This window comes from Camelus ferus, chromosome 18 (genome assembly GCF_009834535.1).
Source record: "Camelus ferus isolate YT-003-E chromosome 18, BCGSAC_Cfer_1.0, whole genome shotgun sequence".
Taxonomy (NCBI): domain Eukaryota; kingdom Metazoa; phylum Chordata; class Mammalia; order Artiodactyla; family Camelidae; genus Camelus; species Camelus ferus.
In genome coordinates, this window is record NC_045713.1 from 7,587,656 (window position 1) to 7,600,753 (window position 13,098).

The 13,098-nt window shown below is 46.5% G+C and overlaps 1 protein-coding gene across 1 annotated transcript; it reads left to right on the forward strand.

Moving 5' to 3' along the window:
- Nucleotides 1–3,347: 3,347 nt before the first annotated feature.
- On the forward strand, nt 3,348–10,868 carry ZNF394 (zinc finger protein 394). The gene is given in 4 exon segments (XM_006172667.3): nt 3,348–3,977; nt 6,767–6,893; nt 9,096–9,295; nt 9,297–10,868. Coding segments are annotated over 4 exon segments (1,596 nt in total). The 5' UTR covers nt 3,348–3,566; the 3' UTR covers nt 10,155–10,868.
- Nucleotides 10,869–13,098: the final 2,230 nt, after the last annotated feature.

Sequence of the window (13,098 nt, forward strand, 5' to 3'; positions counted from 1 at the left end):
CCGCAACCCTTACTTCTCTCTAATGGACCCTTCGATTTCTTCTCCTGAATCCTCGCCACTTCCCGCACCCTGTCTCCAGACACACCCACCTCCTTACCACCGCCGTCAGCTCAGACGGCAGAAATCTCCGACGTCAGACCCGCGAGTCGCGGGAGCCAGCAACTATCGGGACTACATCTCCCAGGAAGCCCCACGCGGGCCACGCCCTCCAGCCAATAGGACCGCGGCTCTCTTCGCAGCCTCGTCTCGCGGGCCTATCAGAATGCGGGAGGTCAGGGAGACGTTTCCTCGGCGCCTCCAGTGGGAGGCTGAGTGTCGGGACAGGGTCTTCTCCTGGCTGGAGACAGTGGGGACGGAGAGAGGAGGCGTCTCCTCAGGGCTTCTCTAGCCAAGGGGATCCCAAATTTAATAGTCTCTCATTTTTGTATCCGTTTACAAAGCTGTGCGACAGGCAGGGCGACAGTCACTGTTTTACATGTCACGAAGAAGGATGAGGCTCACCGACTCTACTCTGAATCAGAAGGCTTATATCCTTAGATACTCCAGGAGAGGTTTTGTTTGTTTTTTTTCTGTATGTTGTGAATTTTCACTCAAACCAGGAATGAGGTTTGGGGACTGTCTTGCCAGCGCCGTGGTCTACTTTATGGGAATGAAGAAACGCAGAAAATTCTCTACTATTTCCAGACCTATAGCGGGAGACGCTTAAACTGACACTGCGGTATGTTTGGCGCAATGTAGTATTTGTGTGGTTTCACTTTTTACAGTTAGAATTGTCAAAAGTTCAAACAAACAAACAAACAAACCCAGAAGTAAAACCAATGAATCACTGAATTAGTCATTAATAGTTTATTGTGCAGGCACCAAAAGGCAGAATGCAAACTGGGAGCACTCAAACCAAACTACGGAATGAGGCTCAGAAGTACATTGTTATAAAGCATCTTACATAATGTGGAGGCAGTGACTGGTTATTCTTCACGGTGATTGGTTACAATTTAGAATTTTCTTAAACTAAAGGAAATTGGGTAGTGATTACTTCATATCAAATTGGGGGAACAATTTAAGTTTTGCTGATGATTTTTAGAGGCATAAGCAAGAAATTATCCAGGTCAATTTAGCCTGGCTTGTTTTGCAAAATAAGCTAAATTAAGCTTTGTTTTTATGACTAAATTAGCTTTGTCTTCTCAGGGAATTTTCAAGTCTGATGTATGTTTATGTTTGATTTTAATAGAACATTGCATGGTTTCATTTTTAAACGTTGAGTCTTTGGTCCATTAAAATTATCTTGGTGTATGATGCAAAGTATAGATCCAACTTTATCTTTTTCCAAATCATTACCCAGTTCTCCCAACATTTATGAAAAATTGTATCTTTATTCCTTATTTATTTGTGATGCTGCCTTTATCGTATGTTAAATTTGCCTGTGTTTTGAAGTTTGTTTCTAGATTTTCTATACTGCTGCATTGGTCTGTTTGTCTACATGTGTGATAATTCTATGTTGTGTTAATGTTATTGAGGATTAATAATTGGTCTTAATATCTGTGCTTTTGTACAATCTTTGGATCCGGAAGAGACTACCAAGTACTATGAGGGCGGTAGAAGCATTTTTCATCTCCTCCCAGTGAGAGGAGATACAGGTTCTGTCTGCTTTCCAGCTAATTAACAGTCTGGCTCCACCAATTCCTGTTTCTGGGTTGTATGACCATGGACTCCGATCATCATATAGTTATTTGCTTAGGTCTTATCTCCCTTTCTCCTGTAATGTAACTTTTGCCTTCATCTGCAGAATATCAAGTGCTTTCATCTTCTCTCACTGCTATCACTGAATGATATATTTCTGTGTCCCCAAAGCCTTTTCTGGTGCTTTGTTCACAGAAGTTAATTGAAAAATGCTAGCAGCCTCATCTTTTAAAAAAAATTAAGTGATAAAATAAAGTGAGAAAAGAAAAAATAGGGAAGGGATAAATAAGACGGAGCCAGGGATAAGGGGTTTACAAATTGCCTACTGTATGTAAACTCCTATACGCTGGCAAAAGATAGCCCACAATTTGGCTCTGAGAAGCCTCAGCAAGCAATGCAAGAAGGAAACAAGATCAGTTATGATTTGCAGTATATCTTGGGTAGAAGCCAAGTATTCATATTGACTTAGGAGAAATCAAGCTATTCTTGGTACTCAGAGGGAAGAGAAATTTCCACGACTGCCCAGGAAAAGGACACTATATGTATGACACAGTGGACAATATCTTAATAAGATCTCTGTAGTAAATAAGATTAATAGGTTTTAATGACCCTTCAATGTTAGCCGATGGCAGGTATCAAAGCACAACTCAAAAAAGCTGATTCTGTGAAGGAAGTAGAGTGTAGTTTAAGTATTAGGGTCTCTTGAGGTCTGGTTTGTTTGTTTGTTTGTTTTCATGGAGATACTTGGGATTGAACCCAGGACCTCATTCATACTAAGCACAGACTTTACCACGGAGCTATACCACAACTCCCTGCATGATTTGTTTTTCTGAACACTGGCACAGAAAAGGTGGGGCAGTGTCCATGCTGATACTTTAAAGTGAGGAAGAGGGAGTAAATGACACAACAGGGGAGTTGGTTTTAGAAGAGGACAAATCCTTGGCAACTTGGATAGCAAGTTCAAAGCGTTGCAAGGGAGCTTGGTGTAGAAAATCATAAAATTGGAGGGAATGATACAATCTACTATGGATTGATTGCCTATAAATTTAACCCATTTTTTAATTAAAAAAATGTCTTCAGTCCACATGGACTCTTTAAGCTTTAATCTCTTCTCTGAAGTCTCTTACTGTACCCTCCTCATCAGGCATGGTTGATCATTTCCACCTCTAGTTAGACAAATCAACACTGTATTCACTTCAAAGCATTTACTACACCGTCCTGTAAGAATTTTTCTGTCTCCTTTAGAAGACTGTGAGCAACTTGAGGACAGGGACTCTGTCTTCCCAGTTGCGTATTTATAGTGTTAAGCACGGTGCCTGGCATATAGATACGCTACGACACCTTCTTGCATAAATGAATATCCAATGAATTACCACTTGTACCGTTGGATCTTTAACTTTCCCTAAGACAAAATTTACAAAACTTTATCCACAGATAATGTGTTAAATAATGACGTTCATTTTTAAAGGAAGAATATCCTGTAGTTCTGTAACCTTAAGGACTGCAAGCTCCACCCTGCAAGGTACACAGGTAGAGTCCCTCGCTAAGTGTGAGGACGGCAAACCACCGAGATGCACCTCAGTCCTCCGGGGCGCCTAGAGAGGAACCGGAAATGCCCGCAGGGATGTGCGCCACAGGGAGTCGGTCACGCACTTCCGGCATGGGCTGTTAGTATATTTTGTCACGGGCTGTAGCGACTTCTGGGGGCGGGTAGCTGCGGGTGGGAGTAGTCTGGGCGGGGGCCGGGCCAGGTGGGAGCCTGTTTGGGGCGGGGCCGTCCTGAGCCACCGCTCTGGGGAGGTCCGATTCGTCCCGTAGCATTTTGTTGGGTTTGCTGTCTTCTCAGCGGAAGGCAGAACTCCGGGGAAGTCAGCGCGTGCGGGGGGAAGATGAGTTGGAGCTTGACCGCAAGTCCAGGCAGGGTCGCCGCGCCGCCCCTGCGTGAGGGACCTTGGATAGTGAAAGTGGAAGAGGACTCACCTGGAGGGCGGGAGGCCGACCTGCCCGGGGACTGTCAGGATCCCGAAACTTCCCGACTGCGTTTTAGGCGGTTCCGTTATCAGGAGGTGGCCGGACCCGAAGAGGCGCTGAGCCGGCTCAGGGAACTTTGTCGTCAGTGGCTGCGGCCCGAGAAGCACTCGAAAGAGCAGATCCTGGAGCTGCTGGTGCTGGAGCAGTTCCTGACCATCCTGCCCCGGGAGCTCCAGGCTTGGGCGCGGAAGCGCCGCCCGGAGAGTGGGGAGGAGGCTGCCGCCCTGGTGCGGGCTCTTCAGCGAGCACTTAACGGGACCTCACCCAAGGTGAGGAGTGAAAATGTTCTAGTGGTGGGAGGATGGGGAGTGGAGGTGTGAAGGATGCTGTGGGCTTCAAAAGTTGTCCTTATTACGTTTTGTGTGGACTTTAGGATGTGCATGAAACATTTTCTTTTCTGTAGGAAACAGTGACCAATAAATCCATCCCGGAAATGGTCCATGGGTTGTAGACATTTAGGCACAAAACCACCACAGGAGTATTGTTTACCCATTGTAAGACACCCTCTTGTCTAACTAGATAATTTGGGAAGAAAGAGGTCAGGAAGGAAAGTGTGTTACACTATGCTGTAACAGTTCACCACCGCTTCAAAAGTGAGCATCCGTTTTACTCCCACAATTGATAATGGTACTCCAGAGAGGAAAGAGAGGCTGGAAATGGAGTTAATACTTAATCATGCCTACGTGATGAAGCCACCATAAAATCCCAATAGTAGGGGTTTCAGAGAGCTCCTGGGTTGGTCAACACATCCACTTAGCGGGAGTGTGAGGAACCCCAACTCCAGGAGGACAAAAGTTCTTGTACTCGGGACCTCCCAGACCTTACCCTATGCATCTCTTCCATCTGGCTGTTTCTGACTTATACTTTTATCATAAACTGGTAATCTATTATGTAAACTGTTTTCCTGAGTTCTGGAGCCACTGTAGCAAATTAATCGAACTGAGAGAGAGGTCACGGGAACTTCAGATCTATAGCCAAGTGGTCAGAAGCAGGTCTATAGGTGACCACGTGGACTTGGTGTCTGAAGTGCGGCGGGGGTTGGAGGGGGGTCTTGTAAGACTAAGCCTTTAATCTGTGGGATCTGACACCATCTCCAGGTAGGCAGGGTCAGAATTGTTCAACTATAGTCCACCCAGCTGGTGTCGCAGAATTGCTTGACCTATGAAAGTGCACACCTGTGGTGTCAGAAGTGAAGGAGTGTTGTAGAGAAGACTTCAGAGTATTGAGACACACAGGAGTGTGGTCGTCCTTTACAGGGAGAGAAGAGGCTCAGGAAAAAACAAATTTTATTATACTCAGGTGCTGGAAACAGGAGGCACCAAATGCCACTCAGAGCCTCATGGGAAAGATACAAGGGTGGTCAGGACGCAGATGACAGGAGGAAGGGGAAAGGTGAGGCCAGAGGTTATGTCGGGGTTTTGGAAGGAAAGGTAAGGCAGGGCGGGAGAACAGTTTAGAACTGGCTGGTGTGAATAATTTCAGTGCGCTCTAAATTATAGCAGTGGTCCCTCGTTGCCTGTACCCTGCCTTGGGGTGATTGAGGCAGGGGAATGTTACCTCCTGGAGTGTACAGGCCAGACAGAGGAGATGTGGCTCAGGATTAACTAGTTTTGGCTGATCCTTTTGCTCTTAAGAATTTGGCAGTCTCCACAGCCAGAAAGATTTGTTGTTGTTTTTAATGATGTCAAAACATAACAGAAAATTTTAAAATACATTGCTCTTAAATTGATGCAGCCACTATGGAAAACAGTACAGAGGTTCCTTAAAAAACTAAAAATAGACTTAATCATATGATCTAGCAATCCCACTCCTTGGTATATACCTGGAGAAAACTCTTAATTCAGAAAGACACATGCACCCCAATGTTCATAGCAGCACTATTTACAAAAGCCAAGACATGGAAACAACCCAAGGGCCCATCAAAAGATGACTGACTTAAGATGTATAAATACACACACACACACACACACACACACACACACACACACACACACACACACACACACACTGGAATATTACTCAGCCAATAAAAATATTGACATTTGCAGCAACCTCAGTGGACTTACAGAATATACTTAGTGAAGTAAGTCAAAGACAAATATTACATATCACTCACGTGGAATCTGAAAAATAATACAAATTAATCTGTATACAAAACAGAAAAAGACTCACAGACATAGAAAAAAAAAATTAATGGTTACCAAAGGGGAAAAGGGAGAGGGGGGAGGGATAAGTTAGGAGTATAGGATTAACAGATAGAAACACATAAAATTGATAAGCAACAAGGATTTACTGTATAGCATAGGGAATTATATTCAATGTCTTGTAATAGCCTATAATGGAAAATAATCTGAAAAAAATGTAACTGAATCACTTTGCTGTACACCTGAAACTAACACAATATTGTAAATTAACTATACTTCAATTTAAAAAAATACATTCATCGTCCCTGTCATTGAGAGATCCTTGGAGTCAGTTTGTGACCCGTTGCTGAAACCTGGACAGCCATCTCCCTGCACTATTTTAGAACCTTCCCTTTGTAAGAACTGTGGCATTACCTTCTAGGGATGATCAACATACATTTAAATAAACCATCTCAAAAGGTCATCTCGTTGGCTAACTATCTTATTGTGCAGTGTGGTCAGTGGGAGGGAAAGCACCTGCTGTTACCTTCATCTTTAGATAGATCTTTGGATCCATCTCTTACATGAGAAAACTGTCTGAAAGCCAGTATTGAAACTCGGGACTTGGGTTACCTGTATATTTTTAATCCATATCTGGTTTCCATTTTGATAAATCACAGTGATATAACTCAAATGAACAGTTCACTCTTACCCCAGATTAGCATAGACAGCCCACAGAAAGGCTTCTCAGGACTACCGGGGAATGCCAGCAACTGCCCCATCAGTACCAGGCTCGCCGGTAAAGACTCAACAGCCATGGTGGGGACTCGATTTCTCAGTGCTGCAGACTCCTCTCTGGAGTCCGGCCTCATCCTGACACTAGTAATGCCATCTGGGGACAGCAAGTGCTAAAGGGGGATTTCATGTTGTTTCAGGGGTTGGTGACAGCCCGGGATGTGGCTGCATCTCTCACCTGGGAGGAGTGGCAGCATCTGGGCCCAGCACTGAGGGACGCCTACAGGGAGGGCACGCTGCAGGATTGTGGGAACACAGCCTCGCCAGGTAAGCGCCTGCCTTTGCTTGTTTCCAGCTGGCTGAGACTTGTGAGGGGCTGGCTTCAGTAAATCTGCGAGTAATCTTCAGTAAATGCCACTCAGACACAGGTTGAGAGCCTTCGGGTCCCTTTTGTGACCCCAGCGAGACTTTTCTGTTCTGTATTGTTAGGTGATAGATTCAGCTTTTTATTTTGGTTCATTTTGAATAAAATACATACAGAAAGTATTAAAAAAAAGTACAGTGAGCACCTGTGTATTTACCACCCAGGTTTATCAAATTTTAATATTAGCCATATTGGCTTCATTTTTTTTTCAATGAAAGACTATATTACAGCCAAAACTGTAAGTAAAGCTCTGTGTACCCTCCCTAAAAGCTGTCCCCTCGCTCCTTCTCCAGATGTAACTAATATCCTGATTTATCATTTCCATGTTTGTTTTATATTCTCTCTACAAATGCACTCTCTCTATATAAATGTATGTAAGCATGTAAACATATATAGTATTTTTACATGTTTTATGGGATATAAATTATGTTACCATATATAATATATATAATGTATGTAAACATATATAGCATTTTTACATGTTTTTATGGGATATAAATTATATTGCTGTATAGTCCTTTCCACCTTGCCTTTTTTCTTACATTTTTGGGATTTAGCCCTGTTGATGCGAGTAGCTATAGTTTATTTGTTTGAACACCTGTATGTTTCATTGTGTGAATGTTCCAATATACATTATCCATCCTCCTGCCAGTGGACTTGCAGGCTTCTAGTGTTTCACCACTGCACGCAGTATTACACCAGACGCTCTCGTATCTTTCTCCTGGTGTTCCTCTGTAGGGGTCTCTGAGGAGAGTGTACTTAGGGATGTTTGCCCGCCTTGCTGTCCAGAATGATTGGCACCAGTGTGCCCTCCTACCAGCAGTGCATGAGAATTCTTTCCCCACATTCTTGTCCACATTTGGTGTTCAGCTGATGGCATGATGTCCTAACACAGTCGCCCAAGTATTCCTTTTTTCTTTTTTGGGGGGTGGGAGTGGGGAGGACGGGCGAGGTAATTAGGTTTATTTATAAGGAAGTACTGGGGATTGAACCCAGGACCTTATACACACGAAGCTAAGCATGCACTCCACCACTGAGCTGTATCCTCCGCCACCAAGGATTCCTTTTTAAATGCTGGGCTGCGCCCCGCCTCTGCCCAGAACGTGCGGTACTCCTCATTTCACGCGGAGTAAAAGCCTGTGATGCCCAACGTGGCACGGCCCTCGTACCTCCCACCTCCCCTCACTCACTCAGCTCCAGCCTCACTGACCTTGCTGCTCCTTGGACGTGGCGGGCATCCTGCCTCACGGTCTTTGCTCTGATCACTCCATATGCCTGGAACACTCTCCAACCAGGTCTCCACCAAGCAAACGCCCTGACTGGCTTCACCATAGAGAGATTCATTCCACAGATACCCTATAGTGTCTGCAGATAAGCCAGGTGCTGTTCTAGATGGGGATACGGTAGGGAGTAAAGCCTGTGAAATCCCTGCCCCAGCCTGGAGGAGGTAAACTTTGGAGCCGACAGTTTGAGCCTGAACAGAGGACAGTGCCCTGAGGGTCTGTCAGTTAGTGTCAGCTTTCACTTGATTCTCCAGATGGGAGAGTGGTGCCTGTCCCCTACTCTCAGGTGTGCCTGATGGCTCTAGTCCAGCGCTGATCTGGTTCAGCCTTCCGAGAGAGTGAACTGCAAGAATTCTAGACTGAGGGATGGGATCCCCTACCGACTTCCATCAGTCCTAGATTTATTGCCTACCCAGATCCTGCCTTCACACAGGAGGCACTTGGTATGCCTGTTACTGTCACTCATCACATGAATAGAATTTCTCCTGTTAAACCATCCTTCATGCATGGGATAAAGGCTGTACCATCTCTCTCCACCCCCCTTTCCTGATTTGCCTTCTGTGACATACTGACTCTAGGACAGCGGCGTGGGGGTGGGGAGAGGCGGGTCGGAGGGAGTAAGCACAAGCTTCAAAGGGAAGGTGCGGGGTTTGTGCAGGAAGCGTGAGCACACCTGACAGGTTAATTAAAATACTTTCACTTCAAGAGTGGTTTTGTGGAGAATATTAAAAGGGTTTGGGGCGGGTGGTTTCTCTGCTGCCTCTTTCTTATTCACTCTCCCCCAGGGACGGCCTGTCAGCAGTCTGTGTTTTAATGTTTCAGGTTCGGAAACCGGAACCGAGAACAGAGAGTTGATTCCAAAGCAAGAAACTCTAGACGAAGTGGAGCCCCAGGGGCAGCTACCAGGGTCCCAGGAGCACCTGTCTTGCGAGTGGGGTGAGGCGCATGAGGACAGGGCAGAAGAGCACTCAGGGAAGCCCTCATCGCTGAAACTTGAACATTCTCCTGAAGAGCCGGGAGTCCCCTGGCATCTCAGATCTCCAGAACGGCCCCAGAGAAGAGAAAGACTCCAAAATCAGTGAATTGGGGAAGAGCATCAGAAGTTCAGACTCTGTTCTTTGTCAGCACGTGCAGACCGCAGAGAGTCCCCTGCTGAGTGACGGCCGTGGGGACAGCTGCAAACACAGCTTAGCTGTGGTAAAACCCCACAAAAATATTGACCAGGAGGGAAATTGCCAGGGTCCGGGCCTTTTGGAGACCCCAAGACGGTTCCCAGAAGAAAGACCTTACAAATGCGATAAATGTGTGAAGGGTTTTAAACAGCGTTCTGACCTCTTGAAGCACCAGAGAACCCACACCGGGGAGAAGCCCTATAAATGCCAAGAATGTGGAAAGCGCTTCAGCCAGAGCGCCACCCTCATCAAGCACCAGAGGACGCACACGGGCGAGAAGCCATACACGTGTCCCAGGTGCGGGGACCGCTTCAGGCAGAGCTCACATCTCAGTCGGCATCAAAGGATCCATCTGGGGGAGAAAAGCTACAGATGCGCTGAGTGCGGGGGCACCTGCCGGATGGCCCACCGTGCCAGGCACCAGCGAGCACACGCCGGGGAGAGGCCCTACACGTGTGAGGAGTGTCACAAGGGCTTCAAACGGTGCTCCGACCTCGCCAAGCACCAGAGGATCCACACCGGGGAGAAGCCCTACGGGTGTTCCACCTGCGGGAAGCGCTTCAGCCAGAGCGCCACCCTCATCAAACACCAGAGAACTCACACTGGCGAGAAGCCCTACAGGTGTCTTGAATGTGGGGAGAGCTTTAGACAGAGTTCCCACCTCATCCGACACCAAAGAATCCATAGAAATAAAGTCCTGTCATTTTGACATGCTTCTGCCTGAGCTGTTTTGTTTCTCTCTCTCTCCCTCTCTCTCTCTTTGTTTCCAGAAACCACATTCTTTGGCTTTGGAGTATTTCAGTCACTGTGGATGGAATTGCCTTGGGCAACACACCCAAAACAGAGTCCGACTGCAGCCTTGGGACGTACTTGGATAACCTATCGCCAGGACGGAGAGAGATGCTCAAGTCGGGAGCCGCATCAAGGAGACGCTGACATGAGCGAGGGCTGACCCGTGACAGTCTGTCCTCGTCTCTTCACGCTTCCTACCTCTGCTTTTGGACCAAACCTTGCCCACTCCAGTTACTTCCCAGAGAATGGATTTCCGTCACTTAGAACTGTCTTGCTACTTAGATGGTCAATATTTTATAACCCAAAACACCCTGTAAAGTTCAGTGCCTACAAGAAGCACTCTATATTTTTGACTTTGTGAAAAACTAATTTTGCAGAGTCCCTGTTGCTTTCTCATTCTTTGCTTGTTTGGTTAGCCACAGCTACAAATTTGGATTAGAGCCTAAATCTCTCTTACTATCTCTCTAGTGCTGTACACAAATAACATAGTATTGCATCCAAATTCTTTTTGAACTTTTTTTATATTAAGGGAATATAAGTACATTATTTGATATTTAGGGACACAATGGGAGAAAATCACCCATAATCCCAACGCCGTGATCCGCTTGTTACAAGCATTGGGATGTATTTCCGTCTGATTTTTTTGTGCATTTTTTATATAACAAAAACCACAGGGTTTATATTTTGTATCTTTAGTATTATGTCTTAAAATTTTTACATGGTTTTCATAACCTTTTGCCTAATAGCTGCTCATTGTCCATCAAGTGGATGTAACAGTTCCTTTTCTTGGGCATTCCAGGCATGTCTCAGTTTTTATTGTTGCAAACAATGCTAAAGTGAATATCAATATAATTTTAGGATAATTTGGATTGCTCTTTAGAATCTAAGGCTACATTCCCAGAGGTAGAATTCCTTGATCAGTGTGTGAGCTGTCCTGTGGCTTCCACTCCACCCTCCCAATTTCTCTCCCCAAAAGCAAGTGCTAAATTACATTCTACTGTGAGTGTGCCCAGGAAGAAGGAAAACAAATTTTTGATAAACTGGTAGCAATCTGCAACAAGACTCAAAAAGCATGAGCCTTATTAAAGATTGATAAATTCAACTACATTGCATTAGGAAAAGACAACATAGGAATTAGAGTCCATGAAGATGAAAAGATGCTCAATGACGTAAGTAATAAGAGAAATGCAATTTAAGCCAATTAGATACTATTTCACACCCTTCAGATTATCAGGTCTTTCTACATCTACACCTTTATCTCTCTCGTTCCTTCAGGAAATGTTTATTGAGCACCGAGAAGTTGCCGGTCTCCAGGCTACATGCCAGCAACAGAAACGCACAGAGGTTGCAGCTCCCACCGGGGCTACAGGATACAGCTACTCAGGCTGTGCACTGCTCAACTCCAGGGGATGCCCTCACATCAAAGCTGTGTGGACGGGGCTCCTAGAGCTGCTAAGTGCACAACCTGTACAACCCTCAGAGCCCCGGCCCTGCTTCAGGGAGTGAAGAGTCCAGTGAGGAAGCAGAAGTTGCATAGTATCGATCCAGGGGTCCACACTGCGAGGGGGCACAAGGGGCTGTGAGGACACCGGGCTCACCCCATCCCCTCCTCTCAGAAGGTACTGCCAGTCCTGCCCCAGAAAATAGCCCCTTACCTCCTCCCGCATTCCCACCTCCCCAGACAGTCCTGCGCGTGTCCTCGCCCTCTTCTCTCCTCCCCCAGAGGAAGGGGCTGCCCTTCTAGTGACCCTTCCTCTGCCTCCACTCCATCCTCTCTTTCTCCTGTCTCCTCCAGGGCCTAGATCCAGTGACCATGACACTTCCCTTTTCTCTCTCCATCCCTCCTCCCCTTGTGACACAGGGATTTATATAAGAAACAGATATTTGATCCTCCTGCCTGTTTCTGGCACAGAGTTCCTAAAACCCTTGAAATTTCCTGTAACAGCAAAGGAGCGTCTTTTAATATCTAGGCTTTGTCCTTGGTTTCTGAAATAGCTCCCGAGCAGCACAGGTCAGAGGAATGTCTTGTTACTCCTGACAGGTCCCTTCAACGACACCTGAGTTTATGCTAACGTGGCAACCGTGGAAAACACCCAGGCTGGGCTGGAGGCCTGGGTAACAGAGCACGTGATGAGAGGGGGGCGCTTTCACCCCACCCCCTGAGGGGAGGGGAGGGGCTGGGGTCGAACCAGTCATGTCAAAGGCTGATGACTGGACCCGTCCCGCCCACGTAGGGCCCCCATGAGAACCCAGAAATGGCTGCTGCATCGTGAGGGTGCTGGGAGGTGTGGAGCCGGGAGGGGCACGAGGCTCTGCTCCCCCCGCCCCGCCTCCCGCCCTGTGCATCCCTTCCACATGGCTGTTCCTGAGTTACATCCTTTTACAACAAACCAGCAAGTAAACTGTTTCCTGAGTTCTGTGAGCCACTCTGGCAAATTGATGGACCCAGGGAGTGGGTCGTGTGGGCCCTAATTTCTAGCCAGTGGATCAGAAGCACAGGTGACAACCTGGACTGGTGATTGGTGTCTGACGCCCGGGTGGGAGGGTGTTCTGACAAATGCTACAGCATGGATGAACCTTGAGGACATGAGGCTAAATGCTCAGGCCAGACACAAAAGGACAAACACTGTATGGTTCCACCTATATAAGATACCTAGGCTAGTCAAATTCATAGACACCAAGTGGAAGGCTGGTTGCCAGGCGCTGAGTGGGCGGGGAAACAGAGTTAACTGTTTTTATTACTGTTCAGTGGGTGCAGAGTTTCAGTTTGTGAAGATGAAGAAAGTTCTGGAGATGGGCCGTGGTGGTGGTTGCACAACAGTGTGAATGTACTTAGTGCCACTGAACTGTACACTTAACAA